This window comes from Mesitornis unicolor, unplaced genomic scaffold, assembly GCF_000695765.1.
Source record: "Mesitornis unicolor isolate BGI_N332 unplaced genomic scaffold, ASM69576v1 scaffold9457, whole genome shotgun sequence".
NCBI lineage: Eukaryota > Metazoa > Chordata > Aves > Mesitornithiformes > Mesitornithidae > Mesitornis > Mesitornis unicolor.
This window is the reverse complement of record NW_010195744.1, coordinates 35,787-50,906: the sequence shown is the minus strand read 5'-3', so window position 1 is coordinate 50,906 and position 15,120 is coordinate 35,787. Positions and strand designations below refer to the sequence as shown.

The following is a 15,120-nucleotide window of genomic DNA, read 5'->3' as shown; positions in this document are numbered from 1 at the left end:
CCTGCTGAGTTTCCCTACCCGCTTGTGCCAACTTTCTCATCTCCAGCTTCAAGACATGGTTTTTTCTTTCTTCAGTGCCAGAAAGAGAAGGAAGGTCCCTCTCTGCCAAACAAGTGGTGTTCAGCACTCATCTGCCTCCTGTTGCTCACCTTAGGAGTGGGAAGGCCTTGAGCAGAGGTGGCTGTGCAGATGACGTGGTGCCTTGGGGCGCAGTGCTGTTCAGACCAGGTGAGGCAGCGGTAGTGCAGGCTTGGGCAGCCTGCTGCGGCTCTGTGAGTGACAGGATCCTGGCCATTGCCCTGCCCTGCTTCTTAATGTTGGCACACCCCAGAAATGGAGGGTATAGGTGGAATTTGAAGAGTGTTATTAAATAGCAGCAGCAGCAGCTTCCCAGGAACAGCGTGGGAGGGGAAGAGGGAAACATTAGGTCAATAACTAGGGCTTTGCAGAGCAGAGGCTTTTAGCAAAAAAATTTCTTACCCCCCCAGGGCAGGTACAAATTACCTGTCTAGCTCTCTGCTTATGTGTTGTGCCCTGGGCGCCCTTCTTCCCACGTAAGTGCAGCAGCTTGATGGCAAGGAAGGGATCATTGGGAAAGATTCCTTGAGGCTGTTGATTGTCATGCAGCCTCTCCTGGCTCTCTGCCATAAGTAAATATTTACTTTAATACCTAAGCGGTGGCTGTGGCAGGTGCTACAGGACTGATGTGCCAGCAGTGACAAGGTGGAGGAGCAGCAGCAGCAGCGGACTTGAGGTGGCCTTTGCACTCCACATGCAGCTCGTTTACTGAGCACTTTGAGGGTTTGTTTTTTTCTTTTCCCTCATGCCTTACAGCCCTGCTTTCTCTGAGCCATCTTCTCCCCTGCTGAATTCAATGTTGAAGAAGTGGCTGTGAAGTGATGAAATGAGCTTTAGGGAGTTTAGTAGACGATATACGTACACACTTCTGTTCAGGGAGGATGGAAAAGGCACACCAAAGAGATAAGTAGTTGCTTCTAGTGCAGTCTTTCAAAGTAGAGAAGTGTAGACATAAATTACTCAACCAAATTCTTCCCTTTACTTCATGGTTACAAGGATGTAGAACAGAAGCAACCAGCTGCTTCTTTAGGGAGTATTGCTTTCCCTTTGTCCAAGAGTCACCTTTTGTGTGGAAGCTTAGATACTTAGACAGTTTTGATATTTCTAGAGGAAGACTTTTTATATCTTGCTGACAGCCCCTGAACTCAGAGGGGAGATGGAGTCCCTGAAATGACAGAATACTTACGGAATCTCCTGGAAGTGTGGGAAGATCACCAGAGACAGAGTTTTCTACAAACATAAGCACAGGTCAAGCAACTGTTCTGTGTAATCCGGGCTGGGTTGTGTGGCGCTAAAGGGAAGGGGTAGGACCTTTCTTGCTTACTGAATGACGTTTATATGTTTATGTTGTTGCCAAGAAGAGAACAGCTTGCTATACTTACATTGCCTGTCTGGGCTTAAGCTTCTGTAGGGATGTTCTGAAGCTCCCACTCCTCAAACTTCACAGTGTTTATAGTTAGCAAAACATACCATCCAGAACTCTATTTCAGAACAGCATCTGGAAACAAATGCAACTGCCAGCATCATAAAATGCTGATTCACCACATCTAATGGTGTGGCTATGTATTACTGAATTAGCAGTGTAATTAGTGTAGTAGTGTAAAACTAGGAGCAAGTTTGACATTGGTTATGGTGAAGAGCCTGGAAGCTTTCTGTGACTGCTCGCAGTGATTATGGTCTGGTAAAGTGTGATGCAACGTGGTATTTGGCCTAAATGAAAATGCCACTACAAATCAGCTCTCTGGAGGCTGTGGTAGGGTGTGGTGGGCACCTTAAAGATTAGTGGACTTTTAAAACAGTGGTTCTAAACTGGTTCCTGAGCCCTCGGCCATCAATATGGCTGTTACACATGGCCTGCAACTAGGCTATGGACCAGCCCTAATGAAATGGAACTGGTGGATTATCAACTTTATGCATTTGTATTGCTGCTTTTAAGAGTGAGAGTTGCCAGCAATGTCCTGACATAGAAACTGGAGAATTGTGTTAGTGTAGGATTCCTGTAATAACTTGAATATTCCTCCTAGAAGTTCAGAACTAGAAAGCATGGACACTCCCACTGGCAAATATGTGTGGTCGCTCTGTGGTATCTTTTCAGGCTGGCTACTTTGGTTGAACTAGCTTAGTAACTTTTTATAAGATTTAGCAATGGAAACAAAAAGGCAAAAAAAAGTATCTGAAAGGAATTAGCTGTGATCTGGGAAGGATAATGCTTCCTGGCAGGCTTCTGACCTTCTTTGAAGAGAAGGACCTGCCGATGTTGAAGGAACTTTAATTTTTTTTTCTGCTCTGTAGATGGAGCAGGGGGTCTTGCTAATGGATGCAATTGCAACAGCCAGCCTGTATGACTGCATCAGATTGATTAGCTGGGTTCTGGTTACTGCTGCGAGTGGTGATTATGCCAGTACAGCTGCTTTCTCTTTTTATGTACTAATTACCACACGCGCGGATGTCATCACCCTTAACACTGCATGGAGTTGTCCCATTAGCGTGGGAGTGGGAAGCAGCAGGGGAGGGGAGCTCTTCGGTGTGACAAGCTGTTTAGAAGTGAATGGAGTGGAGTGATGAAGCAGCTATTCTCACGCAGCATTTTTAAGCCATCTTGTCTTTGAGATTCTGCCCTCAGCCAACATTTTTGCAGGTTGTCAGAAGCAGACCCATGTCCTTGGCAGCACTTTCCATGGGGTGCTATTTACTGCAGAGCACCTGGATGCTGAGCTGTAGCTAGCAAATGTGCCCCCTTGGTGTGGCTGGTGTGGAGCCTGCGGGGCAATGGCTGTGTGAACTGCCCTGCCTGCGGAGGAGCGCTTGCGGCCAGCCCAGGACGGCAGCTTCTCCAGCTGCGGTACCTTGCAAAGCCATTCTCAGGAGAAGAGAAACTGGCTGCTTCTGACTTGCCAAAGAAGGGTATGATGGAAAACCCTTGCAGTTCTTGAGAGATTTGGAATGCTTATTTTATGAATTTATGCTCCCAGCTCTGGCAGACCCCTCCCTTTCTCCTTCCTCCTCCTCCTCAAAATCCAGTCTCCCCATCTCAGAGTGCACCGTGATCTCCATGGTAACAGGTGCTACCATCATACATATTTCTTTTTTTTTCCCCTCTCCTTTTTCTCCTCCCCCCTTCCTCCCCCACCTCCTGCAAGCAAGGCAAGGAGGGAACAGGGCAGAAATGACAGAAATGGGTAAAAGCTAGATAAACCCCTAAGGGTCTGTTTCTTCCATCCAAGCACTGAGCTTCTCTGAATATGCTAACTACTGAGTGATAGCCAGGGCAAAGAGTGACCAGCTTCTGTTACACAGAGAAATTCTTAAGGATGTTTCCTCCTCTAATCTGGCTGCCTCAGAGGAGAGGTTAAGTGTGTTACTGATAACAAGAAATAATGTAGCTGTATTGTTTTGCTCTGACTTCTTTCTTTGCGTTATTTCAAGATGAAGGCTCTGGGTACTGGCTGTTGGAGGGCTCAGAGTTACGTGGTCTCTGCTTCAGACTTCTCAAGTTAAATTATCAAACGGACGAGATGTGGGGTGGGCAATAGAGCTACATATTAAAACAGCCCCAGTTTGTTATGCCAGCTAATGAGTCCCACCCTAATAATTCTGATTGTTACTTCAGGCCACCTCAGCAGTGCACTAGTGGTTGATCAGCTATCCTGTTGTTCCAGCACATCCCCATTCCCTTCCCTGCATCCTGCTCCAGCACTGTCCCCTTTTCTGAGGAGTCTGGAAGAAAGGTTTTGTGGTGGATGGATGGTTGCCCACCAGAAAATGTAATGAAAACATATCTTTCACCCGGGGCTTATCCCATTGAAAATCTAGATTTGAAGGCTGTGTTACCTGCAATGACTCCAGGTTTAAATCCTAGGTAAATTTCTGCAGAAATTCTGTTAATGATTTGAACTTGTAAATGCACTCTTCAGTCCTACCCTTCTGAAGCTGTGATGGAACGTGCTCTGATGCCCCAGTCCGCTGAAGCGGCTCGTCCCTGTCTGTTCCTGGTGGCAATAGCGACTCATTGCCCCACTTTCCTATGCCTCTGTTTTTATGATCTACATGTGTCGTATTTTCTGACTAAATGGAGTGTTGTCAGCATACCCAGTTCTGGTTGCTGGATGGCAGGAAAGCATTGTGCTGTACAAAAGGCATTAGCTTCTTGAAGTAGAAGGAGAGTATCTGCGTAGGGTATAATCTGTTCCGCTTCATCATTTTTGCTTTTCAAGCTCACATGCTTCAGAAACCAAGCTAGGGCAGACCAGAAAGCTGAGCTTGCTATTGGTCCTTCAGGTGCACAGGGTTTTCATTCACTTGCATTAATGCATCATTTGGGAAGCACTGGCTTGCAGCCGTGCCAACTACCTGCAGTCTTAGCAGCTCTTCAGCTTCTTACCTTACTGCAGGTAAAATCAATGGTGTCAGGAGGGGACCTGAACTGGGGGATTTGTTACTTGTGTTATTCTCATGATCTCTGGATTTCCTTTTCCTTTGTGCACTCTTGACGTGGAGGTGGGTCAAACTGTGAAACATTTTCAAGAGGCTGTTTAGATGTTTAAAAAAATAAAAAAAAAGTATATTATTTTTGCATGAAGTTTGGTTTGCTTCGTAGAAACAATAAACCTTTGATGCTGAGAGCCCTTGCACTTGCCAGTTTCCTGTTCTGCCCTAGTGAGTTTAGATGAGAGGTGAAGGATGGAAGAGTCCCAGTTGTCTTGCTCTGTAATGACTGTACCACTTGTCTCCATCACTTTGTTTAATTAGTTTGAATAGAAGGACTGTGCAGCCCGCTGAGTGACATGCAGATTCTCCTGGGAGCTGAATTTCTCCTGCTCTACAGCTGTGTGCCAGTCAGCCTGTTAAACACTTAGGGGCACATGTATGTGCAGCTCTAGCAGCTGCTTACTCTCACTGCTGGATTAGTGCTTTCTTGCAACATCCTGTAAAGTGACGTGTCTCCTTGGCCAGCTGTGCTGCTGCAGGGAGACTGAACATTTGTTTGAGCCACCTTGGCTCACCTGCCTTGTACTGTCCCGTCAAGTAATCTCCTGTTATTTTTTTCAGAGAGTTTTCAACGTTCTGTACCCGATGCCTGCCGACCAGAGAAGACATGTCAGCATCAACTCTGCTCGCTGGCTGCCTGAGCCAGGCCTGGGATTGGCGTATGGCACCAACAAAGGGGACCTGGTGATCTGCCGACCAGAGTAAGTGATTGCTTTCCATGGCGGTATAACTGCTTTGGCTGTTCTGTTCTTAAGGCAGTGGGGATAAGATGGCTTTTCACTGCCTGGGGCTGGGGCTTGAGGGACCCAAAAAACCAGCTCCTAATACTCCTTTTGGACTACCACAGTGCTTACCTAAGTCTCTTACAATCAATATTTGTTTTGCTGATTACAAAATTCTGAGGCTGTTTGAAGTGCATCTTGTAGCTCACTTTATTTCCCATGTCTTTCTAGGCTTTCTAGTGCAGTGTCTTCCAGGCTCTCTGAATTTATGGACTCCTAAAAGTTTCCAATGAGAACAGCAAATTTGAGCAGTTAGTGATATGCTTGCTTTCCTCAGCTTTCATGGACCCCTTGGAGACCACCAACCAGCTTGGAAGCTGCAGACCTAGACTTAGCATATACTTGTTACAGTATTGAAGCATGAGATTCTGTGAACTGCAAAGAATTTTGTCATTATTATGAGCAAGCCAGTAAATTGTTTTTGTCCTCACTTGAAAGCCCAGTGGTGTGGCATGTAGACTTTAATTCTTTCTTTATACAGCGCCACAAAGGGTGCAACTGTCTCTTTGTAAACTTGCAAAGAAGCACAAGCAAATTTAGATGTGGCATGACACACATCATGACTGAGTATCTGAGCAGTGAAACATGTATTGCTTTCAGTGTTCTTGGGTAGTCTCTGCACCATACTTGGAGACCCTTTTTCTCTGTTGTGTTGTGCGAGTGCTTCTTTTGGAGAGGTGTTTCTTTTATGCTGCAGGAACACTTCAGGGATTTCTCTGCTTCAGTTATTTCCTGGTACTAAACTACCTTGGTATTCTTTTGGGTTATGCTTCACATGTTGAAGTTCCTTGTAACTGAAAAGCTGGCAGCTAGAAACTTGCAGCACTGCTGGTGATCTTACTGCATGCTTGCGGACTCTGTTGTGCATGAGATCAGGCGTGTGCTGCTTGAAGAGAGTCATGTGGTCAGTGCAGAACCACTGTCTTAAATCAGAACAAATATATACAATTCTAATAGTGACTAATTCAGTATAGCCTTCTGGTGAAATCTGTGTTTGGAATTCAAATTGGACCAATTTCAGCAGTACAGAATGCCAGTGCTCTTCAACCAGCCTCCTTGTTCTCTTGAACATAATCTTTCATCAAGGCCTTATTTATACATGAAATTCTACAAGATACTATTGTGGAATAAGCTATAATCACTCTCTTCCAGGGTAAGTGGCTTTCTTCAAGAATAGTTGCTGTACTTTCTAAGCAGAAGAATTACTCAGGAATAATGGCTCTCTTCTTCTCGAACTCTAGAGAGTTATCCTAAGTTATTTTCAGTACAGAGAAGTGATAAGATCTAGTCTACTGATTAGGGCTCATGAGATGAACTTAGACGAGAACTCAGGGAAATTAAATCTCCCTGAGGGTGGATGCTATGACTGAGTGCTGCAGAGTTGAGCTTGGTCTGGCTGTCCTGGCTCACCATACCACACATTAGGTATCCATTCTGGAGCTTGCAGTAGCCCCAGGCTAAGTGGCATGTCTCCTTTTGACACCTCACTACTTAAAGGCACAACAGGAACACTTTCATGTTATGTTATATTACTGTCAGTCCTTCTGCAGCATCTCTGTGAAACCTTCTTAGCTCACCGTGATGCTTCCATCTCCTTACTTCTGTCACAACAACTGTCATGCACAATTTCAACAAAAATAAACTTTTTGTATATGAACATAAACCAAGGTGGCTGTAGAGGTGGAAGATCTATTGGTGGTTTGATGGAAATGCTTCAACAGGTTTCCTGCTGGTGGGTTGGGGTAACTGATGTTTCTGGTGATCATTGCAGACCTCACATGGGCTAGGGTGGGTTCTTTTGGGAGCAGGACACCTGATAAGTTCCATTCTCAACTGTACTATTTTATAGACAAGCAGTGCTAGAGTGACTTAAAAACATCTGCATGAAAGTGCAGCTATTCACCGAGCTGAGTAATTTGCATTGAGAATCTAACACCAGAATATACGAGTGAGGCAGGCTCTATCAGAGCAGAAGTGGCTTGCGACTGTGATGTCTGCCCCAGATCTACTTTGAAGATCCTCAGAGAAAAGAAAAATCCGAACATGTAGATACCATCTCAGTAGTTCTTGGCTCAATAGTTGGTTTGAGATTAGGATATCTGTTGACTTTAAGTTGAGAAGCGAGGAACAAAGATGAAAAATATTTGTGTAGTTTTCATACACAGTAATACAAAGGAAGAGAAAAATAAAGAGTTTGGCAATTGATGGAGTACTATGTGGCAGATAGCCTAGCAAACAGCAGGGGTCAAGAAAACGCTGTACTGCTGAAAACATCCCCACTGTTATAATTTGGCAAGGGAAACGGTGGTCAGTAGCAAACAGCTGAGATGGTTTCAGATGTCTCCACTGCACATGGGAATAAAGACCCAGAGAATCATAACCAAGTACTACAGGGATCACATAAACAGGTTGGAGTAGCAGCTGTGCCTCAAATACAGGACTTTAAAAGCGTGTGCTCAAGGAAAATGAGATGAGTAGGCTGGTAGTACAAGCTGACCAGAAAAAAAAAGGCATCACTTGAAGCTCCATGGGCTCATGAAACGCTATGCAAGTAGTCCTTCCTGAGTTCTTCAGAAAAAGTATTGGGTTGGCCAAAAAGTAATTCATTTTTTTCTGGATAAATGGAAGTTGAATTTTTCATGGCAAACATTAAACAATAAATATTAAACAATATATTGTCCATTTTGTTCATTTACCTTTTGCAGGTAACTTCATGATTCCACGCTCAAAAAAGTTCTTATCTTTTTGGCAAAAAACTGTTCCAAGAATGATTTGATTTCCTCGTCATCAGTGAAGATTTTACTATTTGAGGCATTTTGTAAAGAACAAAACAAATGGTAGTCTGATGGTGCCATGTCTGGCAAATACGATGGATGTGGTAACACATCCCATCCAAGCTGAAACTGTTCTTGACGAGTGACCAAACTTGTGTGTGGTCTGGCGTTCTCATGGTGAAGAGATGTTCTCATGAACACTTCTGTTTGATACCATCGTTTAATTTATCCAGTTGATGACAGTATGTGTCCGAATTAATGGTTTGGCTCCTTAGGAGCAATTCACAATGCACAGTACCTTTGAAATCCCACCAGACTAACAGCATAACCTTCCTTTGAAGTGCTTTGAGCTGGTTCATCACACTTGCTCCATGATCTTTCTCATTCATTGTTGCTGCAGGCAATCCATTTTTCATGGTCTGTTACCATATGTTTTAAAAATTGATTGTTATGTTTATGGGGTATGTTTTGAAGGAAAGGAAAATCAAACCCATGGAAAGCAGGATCAAATACTTTGTGATTTGACTAAGGTGGAATGTAGCAGGTTGGATACATTAAATTCTTGAAGACAGGTATGTATTTTTAGTTACAGGGTCAACTAAGGTCTTGCTCCAGGTCTAATACCTCTGTGTTTTAGTAAGACAGGTCCCATGTTGGAACTACAGTAGAACTAGTTAATTTGTAAAGAACTGGGATTAGAACAAGATCTGGTAAAGAGCAGGTGAGGGCCTCGCTACAGTGAAGAGTACAACATGATTGAGAGCTGGACTGTCACAGAAGAGGTCATTGATGGACTTACCTTACGAATCTGTTCTGAGTCTGGTTATTAATACTATTTACATAATGCCTTGTAAAGGTGTGCTGAATAATTTTGCAGAGGATGTAACATTAACTTTGTCATTGCACAGAAAGTTCAGAGTATTTCACAAGAATTGGATTGCCTTGAAAGTGACTGGAGCTATAGAAATGAGAACTTAATAGTACAAAGTGCACCTGGTGACTAATAACACTGAGCTCAGTCATTAAAATGACAGAGAAGGAGAGAGACCTGAGGTTTTAGTTGATCGTAGGTGATTAAGCCATCGATACATGAGGCTATAAAAACAACAATTTTAGTTCTAGGATGATACACAAGATGCCTAACAGCAGAGATAGCAGGATATTAGTATCACTATAGAAGAAACTAGCTGGAAACATAAGCTGGAAGAGTTTTAAATTCACAAATCTATATTCAGAAGTGGTTTTGAACCGGTACAGTAGTTGAGAAAAGCTGCTAGTGGGGGCAGTAGAGCATTTTTATCTAAGAAAGCCTGCAGCTTGGGGTCCTCAGGGAAGACTAAGGAGAGGGTTATGTAGCCTTCCATAAATCTCCAGGAAAGGAGAACTATTTAAATTTATATATTTTTTTATTAGAGGACAAAGAGGAATAAATTGACTATGACTAGGTTGTGGCTGCAAACTAGAGAAAGGTGGCAAACCAGCTGATTTGTGCAATAGCCTCTACGTTGGTTGAGGGGATGCAAAGGGCTTAGCTCTTTGATGATGCAGCTTGGCTGGCTTGCAGAGACAAGTGCATGACTTGTAATACTTGTGTCTGGGGGTGGGACTGGACTGCTGAGCCATGAGGCAGTGGTCAGTGCTTTAAACCCAGGGTCCATGTCTAAACAGGTGTTGACAAGTTGGCTCTCAGACCTGTTATGCTATCAGGAGGTGAGGTGGTGACAGCAGTGTTCATCCGCACTTGGAAATGCACCTAATGGACCTGAAAGAAGCCTGTAAGAGACTGAGGTTTGTGAGCCAGTACAGCAGCTATGAGGATACAATAAATGTCTAGCAGGGTTGCATTCTGTGATTCTGGTTAGTAAAGGAAAGAGAGGACATTGTGTACCCATTTCCTTAGATTTCAGGGTGACACCAAGCTCATTAAACTGTGCCTTTGAAAGGCATAAGTCTGTGTGCTCTGCTTTCTATGTGATTAAATTGGAAGAAACTTTTAATGTAGTGTCAGGAAAGTTCCTCCTTTCCCAAACACTCAAAGGCTGTCCAACTTATGTTGTTTACTAGTATGTTAGTTTGAACATGCAGTATTAGGTACAGACTTGTATTGAAAACCCAGAGATCCCATTTGTCAGTGAATTTGTCAGTACTATTCCAAGTAAGAATGGTATATAGCAAAGCTGGCGGAGTGTGGCTGCCTGTCCTTATGTTCTTTTCTTTTGCTTGTTTAGCTGCTGGTTTCATTTGCTTGCAAATAAACAAACTATCCATCTCTGTGACCTGTTTAAAACTTTTTCTACTGATTTACTGTCTGTTTGGGGACTGATCTGTGTGAAAGCAGTAGGAAAGGAACCCAGATTTCAGAAGCAGCTTCCTCTGCAAATGACTAACAGGACAAGCAATTCACTTTTCACAAGTCTGATCTTTCGTTTTTGTTGGAAAAATTACCAGCCACCATGTAAGAGAAGGACACCCTGGGAAAAAGTTCAGGGAAGTCAGCACAAAGACTTGGGAAGAGAGCACAAAGTACAGGAAGCTGGTGTGAAGAAATGCATTTGCAACTCCTGAGGATGCACAGAGTAATGAATGTAGATCATAGACAGAGTTTCTTTGGGGGATGTTTCATGTGTGTCTTGTTGCTTTTTTAAACAGTTTTTAATGGATTGCAATGATAACAGACTGGAATGAGGGTACTCAGGTCTGTGGTTCACAGACAGGTCCTGCTGATAGAGTTTTGGCCCTCAGAGGTGGATAGGAAACAGGTTGCGGTCTGTATGAGGCTGTGACAGCCTGTTCCTTTTCTTGAGGGTCTTATAGTCCAGTCTTGTCATGGTTCCATGTATAAATGGGTGCCAGCTGATAGAAGTGCATACCTATTAGATCACGAGTCTGCCATTTGCTTGCATATAGCTTCACATTAGCACATGGTAGTCTGTGCTTTCTGGATGCAAGGTAAGTTTGTGTTCAGTTCAGAAATGGGGTGGACACCCTTGAGCTGTATCAAGACACTAAATTCTTTTCACACCATGCTGCACAAAACCAGGAATCTCTTCAGGCACACCACTTGAGATGGTGTACTCCACTTAGTGAACAAAGTGGACTATCACGTACCACTAGCTGTGGCCTGGAGGTCTGTCATAGGAGGTGATACAGAGCAGTATGAATTCCCTCTGCTCCTCTGCTGTCCTGCTGCACACAGAGTTTTTTCTGTGGCTCTTAATGCTTTTTAGACTTCCCACACTGTCTCCCCAGCTGCATGCTGGCTGACATCCTTTGAACTGTGACCACTGCTGATGATCACTTAAGTATTGTATGTCTCTTTTGGCTCTGTGTAGTTGAAAGTTTGATTCAGTTCCTGAATCTTTGGCTGTTGCAACATAGAATGAAATACCTGTACAGTAGAAATACCTGTACTGAATTAAAAAGGATTTTGGGTTTTAGTGCTCATAGCCCTTCCAATCCTATAATCCTAATAAGAGCTTTCCCATTCAGAAATACCCCTGGTGAGGCTTCTCAGACATTGTCTTGTAGAACATGAACAGGTGAGACTGGAAGTGAGGAGCAGCAGACTGCATGCTTATTGCCCTTTGCTGGCTGCTTTTGTAGGGGACTGCCATGGGAGAAAGACAGGGGGTCCAAATACCAGTTCTTCATTGTTTCATCTTGAGTGCCCTCCCATGCTCAGGAGCAGGTTCTGGAAGGGTTCAGTGCTCACGTGATTTTGAAAATACTAATCCAAAAAACCTCAGTGTTCTGAGAAAACTGTTTCAAAACCAAGCACTCCACGCACCTTGTCTGGGGCTGGCCATGTAATGCAGGCATCCACAAGAGACAAAGGATTTCTTCAGCAGACAGAGCCTTTGGTAATGGAATTAAAATACCTCCAAAGATGTATCTGGTTCAGAGGCAGCATCCCTTGGAATTCTGTCATTGGGAAGTAGGTGTGGAAAGTCTTAAACTGGTTCAGTGCTATGCTGTGTGCCGGTTTTAATTCTTTGTGGTGAGATCTGCCTCTAACATGAAATTATTCTAGGAACATTCTCTTCATGATAAATTCCTGTGCTTTGTAGAGGATCATCACAATTGTCTGTCCATGCCAGTACAATTTTTCCCCTCCCTCTGAGAATTGCAAATCCTCTCATCTAGTAATGGGGACAGTGTGCCTGCATCCAGTCATCAGTGTTGGTAGAGATGGTTAATCTGTCCAGCTGTCAGTCTTGTCTCTCTGGCTGGCTCCAGTCCTCAGGCTCTTCAGCCTCTAGCAATGATGCCCCCCAAGAGGATAAGCCCTGGTTCATCATTTTCCTTTTAAGAGTACCTTCTGGAGGATGGAGTGAAGAGAGACAGAAGGAGGAGCTGTCTTCCCTCATGTCTAAGGGAGGGATGTTAGCAACCCTGCCGAGTAAGACAATGGGTGTCCTGGACTTTTGCTGCCTGTTAACTGCAAGATACATTGAATTTTCTAAATGAGGCTAAAGGATTATTTTGATTTATAAAAGGACTGAAAAGGGGGGAAGATTGCCAATTTTGTGCTAAAGATACATCCTGAAACTTTATATTTGGATTTTGTCATTCATGCATTTAAGGGAAAACTGAAATGGATTTTTCCAAATTGTGCAGAGAAGCCTTAGGTATCCTGAGTGCTGAGAAGCTCGGTAATTGCAGATGCAAGAGGAGTGGTAATATGGAGGCTTGAAATTATATCTCCATTCTGATACTGGTTTTTATTCCACTTCTGTTTCCGTTTCTGTATGTGAATTTGATATCCAGGATGAATGATGCCATTAGGTGGAAGATGCCCTCATAAAATTCCACTTAATATGTCTATGAATCCTAGAGATAAATTTTGAGAGCTGCTTTAAGTCTTCAGTTACTAACAAGTTCATTTCCCTCTCTCAATTCTTCAAGACTCTCTGAAGCACTGGCTGGTTGGTGACATTTATTTTCCACCATGAGAAAGGGAACTTGATAGAGAGCTCAGTGTTAAAGAAACTTCCCCTGCTGCTTACCAGTCTATGTACCTTGTCACTGGGCTTCTGCAGGTATTTACTGGTTCTCAGACTGGCTAGCAGTCTTTCTAAGAATATGGCCACATACTCTTAAGAACAGTTATCAAATGCTTCACTTACATCTTTTCAGATCACACCTGCTGCCTTTTCTTCCTTTACTTTTTTCTAATTCTGTCTACAAAAGCAATTAAATTTATTCAAGCAATTATTTGACATACTGCCTACTGCCTGTGCCTCACTCTTTCATTGTTTTCATGTATCTTCTTATTTTCTCTTTGTTACAGTACTGTCTTTAAGGATAAAAGTTATGCTTAGGAGAGAGTAATTGCCGATTTAAGTATGGTTTTCTTTTTGAAGAATACTGCGAAGTTGACTCTTTTGGCCTTTTGTTACTTCCTCAGTTTTTTGTAATGTGTTTAAAAATCAGGTGTGAATGACTCAAAAAAGTTAATTTTTTAAAATTTTTTCCAACTTTTTTCCTTTTTTTATTAAATTAATAAGTGCAAGTAGCTGCTATCTCTGGCTGCTCTTCTTACTCCTTAATTGCATAAATACCCTTGGATATTTTTTAAGTGGAGGCTTCAGAGAGAAAATTCAGTATCTACTTTGAGTCGTTATCGATTGTTGTCCTTAGCCTTGCTGATGAATGGACCTTTTTCCATTCTAGTACGATTTTCCTCGTATTTATTTTTAGAATGTCTTTTCCCTCTTTGGCAGCACCAGTCCATCCTGCTTTCTTATAACCTTTCTTTTCTCTGCAGGTCTATACTAGACCTTCCTTCTTTGGTGGTTTACTCCCTTGGCTTTCCAATAAGATCATCTTTAATTTTCCAGTCTTTAATGCAGTTTATTTGTGAAGTTTTAGTCATTGTCCCTTCTGCCTGTGTTTTCCATCAGGACTGTAGTGAATCCAGCTAGCAAGTGAAACAGCCAACTTTTTCTTCATTTTTCTTTGCCTTCTTTAAATCCACAAGCTGTCCAGTTCCCTAAATGGTCTCAACTCAGTGTCTAACGAATTGTGAGTAACTGGAGTAATAATTGTGGATTTGGATTTTTTTTGTTGATTTTTTTTTCCTTTGCTTTTAAGCGGGTTTCCCCTGTGTGCTAAACAGAACACTTTTTAGTTGGCTAATTTCAAAGCTGCTGAAGATTAAACAAATAAAACTTGGCTTGCCCTGTGGATCTCATTGAGATTAGACCAAATCAAGATCTTGGTTCTGGAGCCTGGCAGCTTTGTGTGTACACATCACAATGTCCTATTAAAAAAAAAAAGGCATTTGCTATGCGTGCTGATTTCAAACATTTATTATGAAGTTGATTTCTCCCATTCTAAATGTATTTTCCTGGCTTAATTTGTTGGCTTAAGATCTATAAAACCAAGCCTTCTTCGAAGTCGCCTTTGAATCAATGTGAATGTTTCTGCTAAAATGCTAGTGGTAGTTCAAAGAGTGACTTTGGCTCTCAAGACCTGTAGCAGTTTAAGATGTTTAAGGCCTTAGAAGGCTTAAGCAGTTTGCACTCCTAACATCCTAAATTGTCTAAGCCACTGGAAGAACTGAGAGATCATAAACAGCTTAAGATATTCTAAGGGTTCAGAGCTTATTTGGAGACTAGTCTGCCTATAATCACTTTAAGCAATTAACAAGCCTTTAGGTTTTTGAAGGACTTTAAGTTATCCATCTTTAGAGCTTGATTTAAGGCTATACCAAGCTAGATTGTTCTTATTTAAGGAATTTTAAGCTCTACATTTTTGAATCTGTTATTTACCTTCCAGAGAATGCCTACATGTTACTTGACATGGCTGGAGCCAGATAATTGAAGAATACCATGGAATACTGGCAAGATTTTGAGTGGGAAGAAAAATCAATGAAAATTCAGGACATTCTTACTTGGTCTATTTCTGCCACCTTTATTCTAGGCTATTTGGCCTGGGTGGTATGTTGTTCTTCACATAAACAGGCATTTTTTTCAGTAGTGCTAAAACTACTGTAC

General features: G+C 42.6%; 1 protein-coding gene across 1 annotated transcript in view; it reads left to right on the top strand.

Annotated features, from left to right (window-relative positions):
- The window catches only part of LOC104543586 (activating molecule in BECN1-regulated autophagy protein 1-like), a gene marked incomplete at its 5' end in the record, with an annotated part of 53,444 nt that overhangs the window by 19,005 nt on the left and 19,319 nt on the right, over positions 1-15,120 (top strand). Inside the window, one exon of the mRNA XM_010188229.1 lies at positions 5,128-5,267. Coding sequence (XP_010186531.1) covers positions 5,128-5,267 — 140 coding nt within the window. The remainder of the gene's footprint in view (positions 1-5,127; positions 5,268-15,120) is intronic.